Here is a 19,925-nt window from a genome sequence, read left to right as displayed (position 1 = left end):
CTCACTATCCCACCCAGCCTGGCCTCAGGCTCAAGCTGACCCTCTTGCCTCCTCTTCTCGGGTATCAGGATTACTAGCAAGAACACAACTCCTGCTCACCTGAGATTATTTTATATTTTCCTCCCTAGCCCTTTCATGCTTACTGCGGAGTAAACCAACAAAATTTTAATTCAAAGGAAAGACTTATCGGCTTCCATGTTAATATAATGGTTATCTAATCAAGTGGAGGAAGAAAACAGACGAGCCCCTTCTCTGCTAACACACTGATGGCGACTGAAGAGACCGAAGCCAACGTGGTGTTTCAGCGGCAGCAGAGACGAGTGGCCTGGATGTGTAACCTTCAGCATCAGACGCTCAAAGGACAGGCACATTTCCAGTAACAGCTTCATTTCCCCGCGTTCCCTGGGGAAAGAGGCCGGTGAGTTCTGGTGATGGCATCAGCTGACATCACTGGCTGGGATCATGGGGACGCTGGGGCCCACCTCAGCGGTGGCCTGACTGCATCAGCCTCTGGGTTTCCCAGCTCCTGCCACGTGAGCCGTCCTAATGTGGCCAGGCTCAGGAGCAGCCCAGGAGCAGCCCAGGAGCAGCCCAGGAGCAGCCCAGGAGCAGCCCAGGAGCAGCCCAGGAGTGCTTCCTTTCTCCTGCTAAAGGAGAGAGGGCTGGAACAAATGCTTAAAGTCAAACACAATCTCAAGAAAAGCAAATGGGGGATTTGGGTTCGCGCCTGGTCAGATGCAAATCCCAGGGCTGCAGAAGCTCCAACCTTGGGGGTATCAATCATTGAATTAAAAAACAAAGCCTTTGCTCCCCACCCCCCGCCCCACCCCTCTTCTTCCTTGCTATCTCTGAACCTTCTGCAGCCCTGGGACAGACCCCAAAGCTCTGGTCCCCTTTAACGACCTGAGGAGCCCTGGGGGTGGGGTGGGCTGCTGGGGACCTGGTGGCGGAGCCTCCGGTCCTAGCAGCCTAGGGGGAGATGCTGCAAGGCGTGTCTGGGCTGTGCTCATGTGATGAAGGGAGGGAAAAACAAGGAGGGGGGAGGAGGCTACGAGGTGGCTTTTTTTTTTTTTTTTTTTTTCTTTTAAGGAGTTTGCCACGAGCGCGTCCCCTTCATTCTCAGTCCGGGCGCGATCTCAGCAGGATCGCAGAGAGCCGGCGCTCCTCGCCCCTCGTCCCCGTGGTCTTGGGAGCACGTCCCCTAGCCCCTCGGCGTCCCCGCGGTCCCAGGAAGGCGGCTAGCCGGCGGGAGTAGGACCGCCACCGAGCCATGGGCGCAGGCAGTTCCACCGAGCAGCGGAGCCCCGAGCAGCAGCCGGCGGGGAGCGACACGCCGAGCGAGCCGGAGCTCAGTGGCCACGGGCCCGCAGCGGAAGCGCCGGGAGCAGCTGGGGAACCTGCCGACGCGGACCCCGCCACCAAGGTATGCTGCGGCCACCTGCCCGGGTGGGGCGGGATGGAGAGATGGGGCGTCCTGGCGGGTTCCGCCTGCCTGCCACAACTTCCCGCCGGTGCAGCCCGTCTGCAAACTCGAGCGCAGCCCTTTGCAGGCTCTCGGGGTCTTTCGCACCAGGGCGGGGCTGGCATCTTTGTCGTGGGTCCCTAAGGGCGGCGACCTAGCCCTTCCGCAGCCATCAAATCTGGCCCTGCCCGCCGCTCTCCAGCCTTTCCTCCTCTCTTCCGGTGGGCTGGCAGCCTAGGGGATGGCCGGTGGTGGGGCATCCATAAGAACTGACCACGGCCAGGTATTTGATGCCGCCTCACACACACCCCCAGATCCCAGGTCCCCGTGAGAGAGAGAATCGGAACGTGCTTTTTGGAGAAGGGCAAACCTGGTTCCTAGTTCCCTACCCAGTATTGGCCTTGACACCAGCTTCCACCCGGGCCACCGGGTTTGGTACCCAGAGTCCTGCGGCAGCGCCTGGGACACCGCCTAGCTGGTGCAGAGAGCCTGGCGTGCGGTTAGCTCTCTTCCAGAGAGGACCCGAGCAGAAGCACCAATGGAGAGGGATAGGCAAAACTCCTGGCATCCTGTGTCCCTTTCTCACAGTTTGCTGCCCGTGGACTCAGTTGGATAAACAAACATTGGAGTTGGAAGTTCTCCACCGATGTAGGCAAAGGCTTAAGCGACCGTTCCTTGCACTCTTTTCTGTCAAGTCTACTTGAAAGGCTCTAGAAATACTGCGTTTTACAGGCTCGCTTGGTCCAAGGCCGGAATATTTCATCCGGTACACCACAGCCGCTACCTTTGTGTCTTGTTCTCATTATTGTGTTTGATTCAGTTCTTTTTCTTTTGTTGTTGTTCGCGGCCCTTCATTAATTGGCTTATTTGTTTTGAGACAGGGTCTCACTCTAACCTAGGCTGGCTTGGAACTCACACCCTAGCCCAACTAGTGGCAATCCTCCTGCCTCAGCTTCTCAAAGGACTTCGCAGCCACGCCCGGCCGAAGACATTGCATTTTAGCTGTTTTCCAGCATGTGTTTTTGAGCAAGGCTTCACTCAGGTGGATTTATGATCTTCTTACAGAAACGTGTGAGCAACCAAACAACTTAAAGAAAAACCAACCAATTGCTGAATTTGGGGATAGAGTAGTGAGGACCTTTCGGAAGGTCCCAGGAAGTGTATAAACATCCTTCCGTGCAGAACAAAACATTGAGGTCCAGGTAAATCTTATACAAGTCAGACGCGATCGCCTTGACCTCTTTAGTTGTCCCAGTATAGTGGAGGCTGAGTGGCCGCTCTTAACAGTTTCTACCTCCAGTTTTTCACTCCTCACTACTTGTGAAATCCAACGTCCTCCCTACCTCCGATGCATAGGTTTTCTAAGAAGTACCTCACCTTCTGCCATACAGTCTCCATCCTTTGGATGCCTCAGTTACATTTTAAGACTTGTGTGTAACGGTCTTTTTAAAGAAAGAACTACTTAGCAGAGAAAGAATGCACGTGTGTTTGATCTGTGTGTGTGTGTGTGTGTGTGTGTAGCGGAGGGGTAAACGTGCCACGGTGTGCCTGTGTGAAGGTCAGGCAACAGTTCTCTAGAGTTGGTTCTCTCCTTTCACCTTTACATGGGTTACGGGGCTTGAACTCACGTTACCGGCTTTGCCCAGCCAGCTGAACCTCTACCTGCTGAACCGTCTCACTGCCCCACGCCATGTTTGGTTGACAACTGCTGTCAACACAGTTAATATGTCATTATAGTCATGTTAAGGCATCACTGCTGAAAATTTGCAATCAGGAGACATTCTTTACCTCGGTTTGTTATGACTTCAAGTCTTATTATATGTTTACACTGAAATGTGGACCTTCCCAATAAATTGCATTTGCTTACTTAAAAATATTCCTTTCTTTTCCACTTTCCTTACCCTCCCGTAACCTGTATCCCACTTCTCCATCCCAGTCAACCACCATCTTGAAGCATCCAAGCAGTCTCTTTTAAAAGATGACTAAAGTGACATCCACAGCATCATTAAATTGTTGGCCGGTTTCCCAGTTATCAATTTGGAGATGGATCAATACACTTGCATGTGCTTCTTGGAATATATGTGTTCTTTCATTTCAACCCACAGATTACTCAGATTTTGAAGACCTAAGATTTTTCAATAGGATCTGAGAATTAAGAAGAATTCAGCACCCCCAAATTCTACCCTTGCTCTCTATTTTAAGCTCCAGTCCCTGACCTCCAAGGCGAAGAGGTTCCATCTGCCACTCTTGGCCCCTCTACTCCTTGGTCCCTTCCCAGCAGAGTTTACATTTGTGGGTTTAGGGGCTTTTTAACTATTAGATTTGACTGCTCTGCATGCTCCCTCAGACAAGGGGCTTATCTGCTTTTGCCGACAAACTGTCCCCTGTGTGAGGGATGGTGCCGGGCATGGAGTGTAGGGACTTGGCAAGAGCTGATGGAGAGAAGGAAGTGATGATACTGGCCCTTGGGTTTTTATTGGTGAATGTCAGCTGCCTGCTTCTCCGGCTTCACCTCTAACCTCATGATTAACTTTATACATCAGAAAGTGACCGAGACCGGTCTATTTGGTAATTAATAGATGGAGCACATGATTGAGGGAGAAACTCAGATTTGAAGACTCGATTGTTCTTCAGAAATAAGAGTGGATTGGCTGGATGGGGGAGGCTCACATTTGCAAATCCCAGCACTCAGAAGATCGAGGCAGGAGGACTGCTGTGACTTTGAAGCCAGTCTGGGCTACATGAAATCTTATTGTTGTTTTTGTTGTTATTTTTTTTTTGGCTCAGATGAAACATACACCGAGTTACTTATGGGTTACATCATGAATACATCTTGATGGGTGTATAGATATTTGGGGGAGGTTTGCTATATAGCATACAGTTTTCCCCTCTTTGGACAGAATGATTTTTTTTTCCTTTTTACATAATATAATCATTAAAGATGATTATCAGATTTTTTTTCTGTAGGTAATGTCAAATATTTATATTATATGTGCTACGTATTTAGTAAATCAGTTGGTTTGTGGTTTTTGTTTTGTTTTTTAGACAAGGAGTCATTCTGTAGCCCAGGCTGTCCTATTACTTACTATACAGGCCAGGCTGGCCTTGAACTTGATCTTCCTGCCTCTGCCTCCTGTGACTGAAAGAAATTACAGGTAGGAGTCACCATTCTATCCCATTTACTTTTTTTCTGTTAATATATTTTTTTAAAATTTTAGGTCAGCATATAAAGAAATGGGTTTCATTATGGCATCTGTGTACATACAGTTCAAATTTTATTTACTTATTTATTGGATGCTAGAAAGTGAACCCAGAGCTTTGGGCAGGATGCTCAGCATGTACACTAACACTGAGCTACAGTCCCCATCCATTTTTCTGGTGACCTTCGTTTGCAGTTACTCCCTAAGAGTCCCCAAAGGCAACTCCCTAGTTGAACTCTGCCATGAGGTCAAATAGAGAGTTAAACTTTGTTTTGTTTTGTTTTTTTGAGACAGGGTTTCTCTGTGTGGCCCTAGCTGTCCTGGAACTGGCTCTGTAGACTAGGCTGGCCTTGAACTCAGATCTGCCTGCCTCAGCCTCCTAAGTGCTGGAATTAAAGGTGTGTGCCACCACCACCCTGCACCTTTGTTTTTAAAGAAATAACTATATATTTAGTTTGTGTGTGTGTGTGTGTGTGTGTGTGTGTGTGTGTGTGTGTGTGTGTGTGTGTATGTGTGTGTGTGCTTAGGTACCCATGCAGGCCAGAAGTGGGCTTCAGATCCACTGGAGCTACAGCAGTGTGCTCCCTGCTGTGGGTGCTGGGATCCCTCTGGTCCCCTGCCAGTAAGTACTCTTATCTACTGAACCATCTCTAGTGTCTGGGAGTTAAACATCATCATCTTCCTCCTCCTCTTCTTCCTCTTCCTCTTCTTCCTCCTCCTCTTGTTTTGGGGTTGAACTCTGGGCCTTGCCCATGCCAGGCAAGCATACAGCCTCAGCCCAGGAGATTTAAACTTTTGGTTACTCAAGTTTAACATTTAAATGCCCCATATTTATCTTGATTTTTATCTATGACGCACTTCAGTAAAATGTAGAGAGTTCTGTAGTCAGTCTTCATATGCAAATTCTAAGAGGAAATGGCTTGGCCAGTTGTGTGCCTGGTTTGACTTTTGGCCACTCCTGGGGACAGTAAGATTGGCTTCTTATTTCCTCAGTTGTCTCTGCAAGTTCATATTCATTCAGTTGCTGATGTCCATGGCTGAGCAATGACTGATGGACTTCATTGCTCTGGGAGAGCTTGATTTCTGGAGGCAAACTGAAGGCCAGGTTTGGCAATCAGAATGCCTCTGAATTAACCTTTGTTTTTAAATAAATGATTACGTGTGTGTGTGTGTGTGTGTGTGTGTGTGTGTGTGTGTGTGTAGTGTGCAGGCATATGGAGGTCAGAGGACAATCAGCGGGGTTGATAGTCTTCTCTCACGGTGTGTGTGGGTTCCGAGAACTGAGCTCAGGTCGTCGGGCTCGGCAGCAAGCACCTTACATGTGGGGCCTTCTGGGCAGCCCTGAATTAACCTTTCTGTCTTTTCTACTGATCAGTGATTTCAAAGCTGGAAATGGAACAGGGCCATTGCAAGCTGTGTGAGGCTATTGTCCCCAGAAGGTGGAGGTGGAGACCCTTGTCAAGTCTTCCAGGCTATGGAAGTTCCATTTAACTGTAGGAGTTAGGAGTCACCAAAACATAAATAAGGTGCAGAGTTGAGGAGCTCATTATTTTATTGTTTTTTTTTTATTAACTTAATTCTAATGTACATATGGGCAAGTGTTTTGCATATATATGCATATATATAATTTGCATATATATGTCTACATGTGCCACATTCATGCCTGGTGTCCCCAGAGGTCAGGAGGAGGCATCAGGTTCCTGGGTACTGGAATTACAAATGGCTGTGAGCCACCACATGGGTGTTGGAAACTGAACCCAGGTCCTCTGCAAGAGCAACAAGTGCTCTTAGTTGCTCAGCCATCGCTCCAGCCCCTTGATTGGCGTTTTAAAGGATGTGCCTGTATTAAAACAGATCCTGGAGGCGCCAGTCCATCTCGTAATTGACTGACCTGAGCTACTGTGGCTTCCTGAGAAATGGAAGTGGAAGAAGGAAATATAAAATTGACTTTTAATGCCCAGGTAATCTGTTCTACCCGGAATGGTCCAAAATTTAAAGTAATTGAAAGAACTATCTTTATTGATGACATAGAATTTTTGTGGTGTGGTGTGGTGGTGGTGTGTGTGTGTGTGTGTGTGTGTGTGTGTGTGTGTGTGTGTGTCTCATATAGTCCAGCCCGGTCCCAAACCCACTATATAGAGGATGCTGACCTTGACCCTCTGATTCGCCCTTCCTTTACTCCTGAGGAAAGTGGAGTATTTGCGTGCGTGTGTGTGTGTGTGTGTGTGTGTGTGTGTGTGTGTGTGTGTGTGTGACCTATATTCCAGCCGATTTCCCCCATTCCAAGAGGTGTGCTGTTCTCTCACTATATCATAGATCAAACCCAGCAAGCTAGTGCCCTTTGTCATCACAGCCCTTGAGAGGCTGAGGCAGGAGGATAGTAAGTTCAAGACCAGCCTGGGCTGTATAGTGAGTTCCAGGTTAACCTGGGATACAGAGTAAAACTGCCTCAAATTTTTAAAAAAGCAAACAAAAACAGACTGAACATTGGAGGTAGAGGTATGAGGCTTCAAGTCTCTTAGGATTGGCAGAAGATGAAATTCTATGGCTACATAGTTTGAGGTCAGCCTGGGCTATAAGAGTACTTGTTGCCCAAATGTAAGAACCTGTGTTTGGGTCCTCGACACCCACACTAAAAGCTGGGTGTTGCAGCCTGTGCCTGTAATCCCCATGCCAGGTTGCTGCTGCCCAGTTAGTCTGGCTGACAGCTGGGAGCTCCGGGCTTAGAGACCCTGTCTCAAGGGAGTGAGGCCAAAAGTCACGGGGCTGGCCACCCGCTGCCCTTTTCTGGCCTGTCTAAGGCCTCGATTGGGCATGAGCACACACACTTTTTAAATATACCAATGTGTAATATGTTTAAGGTCTTGATCAGCCTTTCTGTGCATGTGTGGACAAGGTTCTCACTCTTGCCTAGGCTGCTTTCCTGACCCGGGGCTGAAGTGGCTCTTGCCTGAGCTCCTAGTAGCTGGGGTTATAGGCTTGCAGGATCGGGAGTTCGGCTTTAGTGGGCCTCTCTGTCTGTGCGTCTAGAATCAGAAGCCTCTTATAAAACAGAATGGTTGTCCAGATGAGCGGGGTTGAGGGCAGGGGAGACCAGAGGCAGCACCAAAAATCACTTACCTTGTAAAGATGGATGCAGAGGGAACTCAGTTATACAGGCCAAACCGTCCTGTTGGGTTTGGATTTTTTTTTTTTAAGACAGGGTCTCTCAACGTAACCCAGGCTCAAAACAGGCAATCCTCCTACCTCAGCCTCTTGAGGGTTGAGATGAAGACAGACATGTACCATCACACCTAGCTGGGTTTGGCCATGATCTATCTCTTGAAGGTCAGATAAACCATTTGGTGGCCTGGAACATCTTAACAAGATTCACTCCACTTTGCCTGGATCATTTGGGCCCAGTGGAGGAGCTCTGTCAAAACCCCTGACTTCTGTGAATTATAGGACAATCGACACAAAAGAAAGAGTATGGTTGTGTTGAGGCCTGGGATGCTGGCTGAGGGCTATTGCCTGTTCTTAGCAGGTGGGAAGCCCTGCGTTTCATCTCCACCCCCACACCACACAGACACAAAGGTGTTTTCTTTTCAACACTAGGAAGCCGTCTGTTTTCCTTGTCTTCTGTAAGTTTTAAAATATATCCAGGGTTTAAGGAACAGAACACCTGTGTAAGAAAAGGATCACGGGAGATTATGCTCCTCATTGACCTGTGTGGTTCTATGTGGGCCGTCCTTTGCGAAGTGTGGGACTGGAGTGTATGGCATTCAGCGTTTTGAGAAAACAGTTTAATGCCTCCATCTCTTGAAATCCTTGAACTTAATTCTTAGTTGTCTTAACCTAAACATTTAAAAATACGACAGTAGAAAGGAAGACAGAGCTAGGAGAAGGATAATGTATTGAGTGTCTGTGTTTGCCCATGTGCATACAGGACAATGAGGAGGGTGTGGAGGCCTGGGTCGGTGCTCCATTTCTCCCATGTCACAGAGCATGAACTCAGGTCATCAGGGTTAGCAGCAGGTGCCTTTATCCAATGACTGATCTTGCTGGCAGAAATACTATCACATCAGTTTTAAAAAAAGAAACCTGCTGGGCGGTGGTGGTACACTCCTTAATCCCAGCACTCGGGAGCCTGAGGCAGGGAGAGCTCTGTGAGTTCAAGGCCAGCCTGATCTACAGAGGGAGTTCCAGGACAGCTTGGGATGGTACACAGAAACCTTGTGTCAAAAAACTGAGAAAAAAAATTATTTTTCTTACAAAAGAAAAAAAAAAAACTTCAAAAAAGGGATTAATTTTTATTTCATAAGTGTGTTTGCCGAAAGTATGGTATGTGGACCACATGAGTACCTGGTGCCCACGGAGGCCAGAAAAGGGTATCAGATCCTGTAGAGCTGGAGTTACAGATGGTTGTGAGCCACCATGGGGGTGTTGGGAACTGAACCTGGGTCCTATGAAAGAGCAGCTCGTAAGTGCTGAGCTGCCCTTCCTGCCCCTGGCCTTACTTGAAAAACATGGGATTGCAATTATTTGACTCACTGTTTGGATCCTGCCTTTTTCCTGCTGCTGAGACCCTGCTAGAGGAGGTAAGGATCTGGACTCCTGATTGCCCTTGCTTTGTATTCATTAGTGCTTTTATTTTTCTCTGTTTTAGAGATAGGAACTTATCTCAAAGGCCAGATTGTCACCCTTGAAATCACTATGCATCCTGGTCTGCCTGTGGACTCCTGAGTCTCCTTTCTCTACCTCCCAGTGCGGGGTTGGTAGGTGTGCATTACCATCCTGGGGTGTGTGTGTGTGTGTGTGTGTGTGTGTGCGCGCGCACGCATGCATGCATGCATGCATGCATGCATGCATGCATGGTTGTGTGCACTTGAGAGTGTGAGTATGTGTGTGGGGATGTATGTGTGTGAGTGTAAGAGTAAGTGTGTATGTGTGTGAGAGAATGTGTGTGTGTGTATGTGTGAGTGTGGTTGTGTGCACTTGAGTGTGAGTATGTGTGTATGAGTGTAAGAGTGTGTGTGTGTGTGCTCCTGAGTGTGTGTGTGTGTGTGTGTGTGTGTGTGTGTGTGTGTGTGTGTGTGTTTGAGACTGAGTCTCACCATAGCCTAGCATCCCAGTACCAGGGCCTGGATTCATGAAAGGCCATCTTGCACTCTGATCGCTCAGTGTGGGAACGGTGGCCTTATGGTATGCAGGAGGCCATGGAAATATACAGCAGAGAGGAGCTGGCCCAGGAGCCTCTCCTCTCCCTGGTGTTCAAGGCTTAGGTGACAACTCCGATTCATTAAGGTTGGAGCTTGTGTGGGTGGAGAGAAAGGTGTCAGATTTATTCCTTCTCACGTATCTAGAGAAGAAAATAAAGGAAATTATCCTCCTACGGAGTGTGCTGTGGGTGGAGGCTCCTCTGCCTGAGCCATGTTGGGTGGAGGCTGGTGCACACAAGCCTTGTCAGGTGCTGCTGTATACAAACCGTGTCTGGTGGGAGGTTGGGAGTAGAGGAAACTTGCCTACCATGCGCAAGGTCCCAGGGGGTTATTTACTTATTTATTTTAGTTTACTTTGAGGCAGGGCTTTGCTGTGTAGCCCTGGCTGGCCTTGAACGTGTCTCAGCCTCTCAAGACCTGGGATTATAGGTATGTGCTGCAGATTGAGTCCACTGAGCCCAGGGCCTCTTGTGGGCTCTTCCCTTGAGTTATGCTCCCATCCCATTTAGATCTTAATCCACCAGAGAGGCTAAATTCTAGCCTAAGAGGAGAAACTGATTTTATTGTCCATATATATATTTGCTATTACTCTAGGGCCATGGGTCATACAGTCTCTCTTGTTGAGTCTTTTTCTACCTATGAATATGTCTGTTTCAATTAAAAAAATTTTTCAGACAACTTCCCTGTATTTGTACACTAAATTAAAAACATCTGGTCAGTTATAACACCAATAGTATGGTTTAAGACATTTTTTCTAGGGTGGAGCACACCTTTAATCCCAGCACTCGAGAGGTAGAGGTAGGCAGATCTCTGTGAGTTTGAGGCTAGCCTGGTCTACAGAGAAAGTTCTAGGAAAGCCTGGGCTGGTACGCAGAGAAACCCTGTGTCAAAAAAACTGAAAAAAATTTTTTTGTATCTCATGTATTTTCCTTGCCATCTCAAGGCTGAGATGAGTGGTGAGTTCATGCCTACTTAAGTATAAAAAAAATCAGAAAGTGGGCATCATTTTCTAAACTTCTTTTGTCTTCTTAGCATGTGATAACATTATACATCAAAGATAGTCAAATATGATCTAGACATGATTGCACACACCTGTAGGCTTAGTACTTGGGAGGCTGATGCCGGACAGAGATTGAGGCTACTCTGGGCTACACAGAGAGACCCTGTTTCTAAGGGAAAAGGAAATCATGTCCATATTTTCTGAGCTTGGGGATAAAGCCTAGCAACAGTGTCTTCCTAGCCATGCACCAGGCCCTGGGTTGGATCTCCACTCCAGTATTGAAAACAGAGATCCGCCTGCCTCTTCCTCCTGAGTGCTGGGATCAGAGGTGTGCGCCACCACTGCCCAGCCAAGCAGATAGTTCTGAAGCACGTAGTGTTCAAAAGGCACCGGTTTAGATGCTGTGATTGAGTGAAAGGAAAGCACACAGCATTGCCTTTAAAGCAGCTCGTCAGGGTGGGGCTGAAAGACCTCCTGAGATGTAGTATTCGGGGACAGGTTTAGGTTAAATATGAAAGAGGACAGAACTGCCATCCATTGGTCCATGTCCGTGCAGAAAAGTATTCTAGACACATCAAAGGCCATTAATGAGGAGACCAGAAGGCATGTTAAGGAGATGGATGTTTTTAAGGGGCTAACAGAAAAGGGATGATAAGTCACGTGTCAGCCAGTGACGTAAGAACTGCCTGGACAGTGGAGAGCTTTAAATTGAACAGAAAGCTTCTGATGCTGAGCAAAGCGCAGACGCAGAAGGTCCCCCAGGGGGGTGACAAAACAGGGAATAACCATCTAGGAGACAGCGTGAACTGGAGACAGACAGGTGGGAAGTGAGGCTGCCCTGGAGACCACCAGCGAACATTTTCTAAGGATGCTGTTAGCTCAGAGGTCATTGAAATTCGAGCACGATACAGGGTTGGCACAGGGCAGGCAGGAACAACTGAGGGGACCAGCAAGTGGTCCAGCAGGTAAAGGCACTTGCCACACAAGCTGAATGACTTGAAGTTTGATCCACAGAACCCACGACAGAAGGAGAGAATGGAGAGCTAAAAGTTGTTCTCTGACCTCCATACATACGCCATGGTACGTGTGTGTCCAGACTTAACACAAACACATCATATATAACCTTCACCATTAGTACCTAAAAGCTAAAACAACAAAAAGCACCACCACCACCCCCCCCAAAAAATCACAATCACTGTTCGGGCACTTGCCTGTAATCCCAGCACTGAACAAGGCTGGCAAAGGAGAGTAACAAGTAACTTAGGTTACAAACCGAGTTAGGTGAACCTTTGTCTCAAAACGAAACAGAATGTTCCCTGTGTTTTCCAGCCTGGCTCTTGAACTTGGCTCCCGTGTTCAAGTGATGCTTCTGGCTCAGCCTCCCAAGCATCTTGGTCCACATGTAGATTTACGTAATTTATTATGTACACAGTGTTCTGCCTGCATGTATGCCTGCAGGCCAGAAGGGGGCATCAGATCTCATTATAGATGGTTGTGAGCCACCATGTGGTCGCTGGGAATTGAACTCAGGACCTCTGGGAGAGCCCCCAGTGCTCTTGACCTCTGAGCCATCTCCAGCTCGACTTGTTAACTTGATACAACCTAAAATCACCTGGAAAGAGTGTGAAGAAGAGATTATCTAGATCAGTGATGGGCTGTAACCAAGGACTGAGATCAAACCATCCATTCTCTGCTCAATCTCTTTACGTCATGGCATTTTATCACACCAACAGAAATGAAGCTAGGGCATCACTTGACGGTCATAATTTGGGGCTCCAAAGAAGGGTTTACAGGAGGGTGTACCCTCAAGAGGCTGAGGCAGGAGGATTTGAGTTTGAGGCCAGCTGGGGCTATGTAGCCAGTGCCTCTCACGATTATACAAATGAATAGGTGGAGGCTTCTTCAGCAAACTAGGTAATGGCCGATGCATCACAAGGTGCAGCTGCACTCAGCTACACATCTCCAATAGTGGTTTTCATGAGAGCACAGACTGGGCGTGGTGGGGCACGAAGGTCATCAATAGGAGAGGATAATGGTGTGGAACCTGAGTGGTGGCCAGCAATATAGAGGGGAGGAAATATGTACAGAAAGAAATGATAAAAAACTGAAGGCAGCAAGTTGGCCGGCCGCCAGAACACCACTTACCTTATCGAATCTTCTCCACCAGGAAATGGAGGTCGTCCCGGAGGGTCGACCGCACCCTTTCTGTTTGCAGGTAGAAGAGGAGGTGTCTTCGGGACAGCTCATCTTTGCTTTCAAAGAGGGTGTCTCTTCTGGGTAACGCCCATGTTCAGTGTCGGCTTTTGGGTTTGTGCTGAGGACAAGGCGGTTGGTCTGCTCTCTTAGTTTGTGTGTTTGAGAGTGTGGTTTCTCATTGAGTGGATCGGTGCAGGCTCTGGGTTCTTGTTGCGACCGCTACCAATTCATCGCTCTTTTTAAAATGTCCTGTTTATTATTATTATGGTTGTTGGGGCAGGGTGGGGGAGGGGGGCAGTTTGTGCGTGCTATGGCTTGTGTATGACCAGAGGACAACTTTCAGGAGTTGGTTCTCTCTTTCCACCTTGTTTGAGAAAGTGTTTTGTTTGTTATGCTGTGCACTCCAGGCCAGCTGGCCCTGGTCCTCTCCTTCTCTGCCTCCCATCTCACAGCGAGTGTTGGGGGGGTTATAGGACCTAACTCAGGCTTGCTTGATTGGAAAGTGCTTTTCCCTCGAAGCTATCTTGCAGCTTGTCAATTTTTTTGGTGTTTTTTGTTTTTTTTTCCAGACAGGGTTTCTCTGTGTAGTTTTGGTGGTTGTCCTGGATCTCGCTCTGTAGACCAGGCTGGCCTCGAACTCACAGAGTTCGCAGCTCTGCCTGGCTCTGCCTCACGAGTGCTGAGATTAAAGGCATGCACCACCACTGCCTGGCGCAGCTTGTCATTCTTTTTTTTTTTTTTTGGTTTTTCGAGATAGGGTTTCTCTGTGTAGCTTTGCACCTTTCCTGGATCTCACTCTGTAGACCAGGCTGGCCTCGAACTCACAGAGATCGGCCTGGCTCTGCCTCCCGAGTGCTGGGATTAAAGGCGTGCGCCACCACCGCCCGGCTCCATTCTTATTTTAAGCATAGTTTCATTCTGTAGTCCATTCAAGCTGTCCTGAAACTTACTATGTAGCCCAGGTTGGCCTTTACATATGACAGTCCTCCTGATTAAGCCTCTCAAGAATTAGGATTAGAGGTGTGTGCCTTCATACTGGCTGGACACTCCTTGATATTGGTAATCCTTATTTAAAGTGTGTTTCGAGCCACACATGATGACACACACCTGTAATCTCAGCAGGGCTGAAGCTGGAGGAGTACAAGTTAAAGGCTAGCCTGAGCTACAAGGTAAGCCTGCCTCCTCAGGAGAGGGATGACAAAAAAAGAGAGGTTGGGGAGATGGCTCAGTCAGTCATGTGCTTACCATACAAGCATGATGGCCTGAGCCATAGCCCCAGCATCCATGTGTGGCATGTATCTATTATCCCATCACCGCGGTGACAGATACAGGAAGACCCCTGGGGCTTAGCTGCCTACCTTGTCCAGCCTAGCTGGTGAGTTCCAGGTTTCATGAAAGACTCTGACTTGAAAAATTAAGTTTGGGCATAGTGGCACATGCCTTTAATCCCAGTAGAAACAGAGGTCTCTGTGAGTTTGATGCCAGCCTGGTCTACATAGCCAGTTCCAGACTAGCTGGGGCTCCACAGAGAGACCCCGTCTCAACAAACAAATAATAACATTAATAAATAAAAGTTGGGGGCAGAAAGAGTGCTTGATGTTTTAAGGCATTTGCTGCCAAGCCTGGCCTGAGTTTGATCTCCCAAACCCTCACGGCAGAAGGAGAGAACTGACTCCTTCCATTGTTCTTTGACCTCCATATGTGTGCCATGCCAACCATGCCATGGAAGACACACACACACACACACACACACACACACACACACACACACACGATAATGCATGTAATAAAATTTATTTTTTTCAAGACAGGGTTTCTCTGTGTAGCTTTGGACCAGGCTGGCTTCGAACTCACAGTGATCCACATGCTTCTGCCTCCTAAGTGCTGGGGTTAAAGGTGTGCACCAACGCCGCCCAGCTAAAAAAAGAGCAATAGAGCTGGGCGTGGTGGCGCACACCTTTAATCCCAGCACTGGGTAGGCAGAGGCAGGCGGATCTCTGAGTTCGAGGACAGCCTGGTCTACAGAGTGAGTTCCAAGGCAGCCAGGACTGTCACACAGCAAACCCGTCTCAAACATGCACGCACACAGGCACGCACACAAACAAGTTCAGATGCTTCATTGTGTCTTGGTAGTTTTCTTCATAAGTACATGTTATCGTGCAATAAATAAGCAGGAGTGTTGTTTGTTTTGTAGTTCTTTTTATTTTTACAATTTATTCATTTTTATTATTGTTGTTGCTATTATTTTTGAGACAGGGTCTCAACTATATAGCTCTGGCTGTCCTGAAACTCACTATGTAGACCAGGCTGACCTTGAACTCACAGAAATCTGCCTCCCAAGTGCTGAGATTAAAGGCCTGTGCCACTATTCTGGCTTAATTAATTTTTAGATAGACTCTCAATCCTCCTGCCTCAGCTTTCTGATTGCAGGGCTTACAGGTTTGTACCATTATCCTTCACTGTAATGATTGCTGGGTTTTATATGTTTGGTTCCTAGTGATCATTTATACTCAGTCCTAACAGACTTATTAGAAGAATGCCTGTTTAGAAACTTTAGTTGTTTGGAATGACTGTCCACAGGGCGTGGGGGGTGGTGGTGTGAGCACTAAGTTCCACAGAAAGTTCAGCGTGTGCTATCCCTGCTCTGAATTTATAATTGGTTATACACTGCCCTGTAATGACAGGGGAGATGGGAGAAGGTGGTCTCTAGATCACCAAGAACTGGCCACTTCTTGTTTGTTTCCATTTGTGAAGCAAAGTCTCACTTTATAGCCTTGAACTCCTGCCTCAGTCTCCCAAGAGATGGGAAATGCCGGTGAGCTCCATCGTGTCGGATTATAATCATCCACTTTCTATGATGAATTTTAAAAAAATATTTATTATTATTTTTTTATTTGTATGTGCTTTCGTGTTTTGCCTGTGTACGGGTGTTGGGTCCCCTGGAGCTGTAGCTACAGACAGTTGTGAGCCACCATGTGGGCGCTGGGATTTGAACCCCCAAGTACTATGGAAGAGAAGTTGTGTTCTTAACTACTGAGCCATCTCTCATGATGAATTTTTTAATTGCTTCAGAAATAACACGTACAAGCAAGTCGGTATTTAGAGCTGAGCTCCAACTTTTGTTGTAACTGAGGATATTCAAATGGAGATTTGTAATCTCTCTGCTGGGTTTTGTAGAAAGTAAGTCACTCAAGCAGCAGGGAATGTTAGAAATTTTTGTTAAATTCTTTCTTATTATCACAATTTCTTCCAGTCTTGGCACAAGCTGGTGTAGAAAATTAAGGCAAAAAATACTGGACTGTAATGGGAATAAAACCCAGGTTGATCGATTTACACACACACATACACACACACACACACACACACACACACACACACACCCTTTATTGAAAAACCTCAAGGGCTAAAATTTACTTGTAAGAAATTTGGTAATCTAAAGTCTTTTGTTTTGTTTACAATAAGCTAAACTTGTTTGCTTTGATCCACATGAAAGCTAGTAATTCTTTTAGTACTGAGGTCTTTTGAACACTTATATATGTATTTTTTTTAGTTGCTGTTCTAGGTAGAAATTTTGTGGTGACTGAGACCCAACAGTAGTATCTAGACTGTAACAGTGACAGATTTCAAGTCCCTCAAGACATGGAGGAATGTAAAGAATGCTTCAGTATTCAGGGAAGTAGGTCATGGTTTAAAGTATTACATTGGCCAGAGAAAGTTTTCTCAGGCACTTTCTCTGAGCCCTGGAACCCAGCTGATTCCTTTCCCAGAATGCTTTAGTCTTAAGCAAATTAGGCAGCAGAATGGACTTCCCGGCCTCTGGAGAGCTGGATTCAAAGTTCCAGATTCATTGTTCGAGCTTGCGTCTCCAGGAAAAATCATATGCGGGATTGGTACTTTTTTTTTTGGGTCACTGCATGATCCTGAAATAGATTTTATTTAAAGACTAATAGGCAGGGGTTGGAGATTGCGCTGTGCTTAAGAGCACTTCCTGCTCTTTCAGAGGACCCGGGCTTGGTTCCCAGTACCCACATCGCTCGGGATTGCCTATAACTCCAGCTCCAGGGAATCTTCTGGCTTTTTTGGGAACCCACGCACATGTGGCATGCACTCTCATAGATGAGTGCATACATATTAAAATAAAGTACACACACATTAAAATGTAATAAAAGTAATAGGCAAGAGGAGGGGGATGAAGAGAGGTTCAGTACACTTAGCAAGAAAAGGGGAGTCAGTGTTTTAAAGAATAGGGAATTTGGGGTGTTGGGGATATAGCTCAGTTGGTACACTATTTGGTACACATGGCCCTGGGTTCGATCTGTAGCATGGGCCTGTTGTCTCAGCACTTGGGGGTGAAGGCAGAAGGAACAGAAATTCAAGGTCATCTTCTATCTAGAGTAAGAAGCTGTCCTGGGCTACAGGAGACCCTGTCTGAAAACAAACTGCACTGGGGGTGCTTTCCAGAAATGTTGGGTACTGCTGGGGACTCAACTTGAGTCCCAGCAGAATTCCAGATGTCTGTGGTCCCCACAGTCTGTGGAGGACTGGAGCTCAGGGAACTTGCACTTCACCGCCCAGAATGGTACATTCGTGCTACACTCTGAAGGTCCACCATGACAGGACACAGCAAGTGAGAGGAGTCATACAAGGGGACCAGACGCAGTGGCCTGCAGGAAGTGGACTCAATGGAGCATCCTGGGAGAATGGTGACCCTTTAGAGAAACACAGCTTGGTCAAAAGGTCAGAAGGAGCCAGCCTGTAGGAACCTTGAGTGAGCAGTAGTCCAGGAACAGCTGGGTTAGAGACAAGAGTGGGTACAACACTTAACCTAATGTGCATGAGGCCCTGGGTTCAACCAACCCTTAGTGCCAAGTGTGGTAGCACACACCTGTAATAGCCGTGCTAAGAGCTACAGCAGAATTACAAGTTCAAGGTCATCCTCAGTTACATCTCCAGTTTCTAGGTCAGCCTGGGCTACATGAGACCTTGTCTTTAAAAAAAAAAAAAAATGGGTTAACACTCAGTTTTCTTTCTTTCAATTATAGAACTTAATATTCAAAAGCACTGGCCACCATGCCTCATGACCTGGGTTCATTCTGAAGTACCCACATGGTGGGAGGAGAGAACCAGCTCCCTCCTACAGTTTATCCTCTGACCTCTAAAGGAATTCCCAGGCATGTGCATGCACACACACAAATATAATAAAATTGTTTAATTTGGGAGACAAGGTCTCCCTGGGTAGGTCGCACTGGGCTCAGTAGACACAGTCCTACTGCCTCATCTTTCCAGTTGCTGGGATTACAGGCTCTCCCACCATGCTCCGTTCTCGGCTGTGGGTTCTGAATCTGGAACTGAAAGAATTTTGAAAAGTTAGGAAAATTTCCTCTTTGTTGAGGGGAGGATGGATTTCACTTTCTGTAAATAAAAAAGTTTTCTTTAGGTCTTGTGGGGTGGTGTATTCGAACACCAAGGAAGCAAAGGCAGGAGGACTGAATTGAAAGTTCAAGGCCAACATGGGCTGCCTTGTGGGACTCTCCCCACCCCTGTATATTACTACTTTAAAAATTTTTATTTATTGCCAGGCATTGTGGGGTACACCTTTAAACTCAGATGCAGAGGTGGGAGGATCTTTGAGTTGGCCTACAACGCCAGCCCAGGCTACACAGTGAGACCCTGTCTCCAAAAAAAAAAAAAAAAATTATGTGGTGCATCAACGTGATGTGTGTAAGTGGGGGGGTGCCAAGTGCCACGGTCGGTATGGGAGTCAGAGGGCAGCTTTGTGGGGTCTGAATGAAAAAATGAGGACATGACTGCTCCAAGGTATGGTTAAGGAGGTTTAGTGTGGGTATTGGGAGAAGACAGAAGTATATGGAATGTTTCAGAGTGAACTGGGCCATGAGTGTGTGGGGGGAGGGCGGGGAGACGAGGGAGAAAGAGAAAGGAGAGGGCATGGATCCATAACATCTTACCTTATGCAGGAAGGAGAAGCTGAGGAACGGAAGTGGAAACCCAGCCCCTGGGAGGAAGAGGCTTAGGGCAGGGGGTGGGGTAAGAAGTGCTGGGAGAAGCCACAGGTACCAAGGCATGCTGGGAGAGCTCGCCAGCATTTGCTTTGACACGTTAATAGACGCCTTGGTTAGCCTTTCCTCCCAGGTTTCCTTGTAACAGTCTCTTGTCTCCTTTTGCCTTTATGTGGGTTCTGAGGATTGAACTCATGCTGCCAAGTTGTGCGTGGCAAGCGCCTTTAGCCCCTTAGCCATCTTACCCCTCCACCATGATTTTATTTTATCATTAATGAATTAATTTGGTTGTTGTGGTGCTGGGGGGTCAAACGTAGACCCTATGCCTGTTGTGAGACAGGCTTTCCCTGCTGGGTAGGAGGAGGAGTTCTTGATCCTTCCGCTTCAGCCTCCCCAGTGCGGAGTTTACAGGGCCGCAGCACCCTGCCCAGCCCTTTTTTTCTTATCTCCTTATTTAACTGCATCCAGATGTGGAGATAACGGACAGGGAGGGGCCGCCGGAGATTAAGCAGAACACTGAGGCAACAAAAGGAATGATTTAGAAAAGTACCCTTTAGGTTGACCTTATTGTTCAAAGAATCCGGATCACTTGCTTCAGATTTCCCTTGACTTGCAGACTGCAATAATAACTGTTTATAGACTTAATTTCAAGCGGAGCCGATGGTCCTGGCTCAAGCTGCATTAAGCCTTCGCACTCTCCCCTGACCGTGTTTGCTAGGGCCTGAGACAATTGGACTACTGTGGAGTTAAAAAGCTGTAAATTACTATGTTCCTCCAACCCCTCCCCACTCGCTCCTGCCCTGAATGCTAGAGGTTTGGTGCCCGTGTGTGAACTTGAAGGGAGAGCAAGGG

At 47.3% G+C, this 19,925-nt stretch overlaps 1 protein-coding gene across 1 annotated transcript in view; it reads left to right on the top strand.

Moving 5' to 3' along the window:
• Window positions 1-1,071: 1,071 nt before the first annotated feature.
• Akap12 (A-kinase anchoring protein 12) overlaps window positions 1,072-19,925 on the top strand; it is a 95,179-nt gene continuing 76,325 nt past the window's right edge. The window contains exon 1 of the mRNA XM_052750963.1: window positions 1,072-1,423. Coding sequence (XP_052606923.1) covers window positions 1,271-1,423 — 153 coding nt within the window. The 5' untranslated portion in view covers window positions 1,072-1,270. The remainder of the gene's footprint in view (window positions 1,424-19,925) is intronic.

This window comes from Peromyscus californicus, unplaced genomic scaffold, assembly GCF_007827085.1.
Source record: "Peromyscus californicus insignis strain IS unplaced genomic scaffold, ASM782708v3 Scaffold_22__1_contigs__length_63687245, whole genome shotgun sequence".
NCBI classification, from domain to species: Eukaryota; Metazoa; Chordata; class Mammalia; order Rodentia; family Cricetidae; genus Peromyscus; species Peromyscus californicus.
This window is presented reverse-complemented; position numbering and strand designations above follow the sequence as displayed.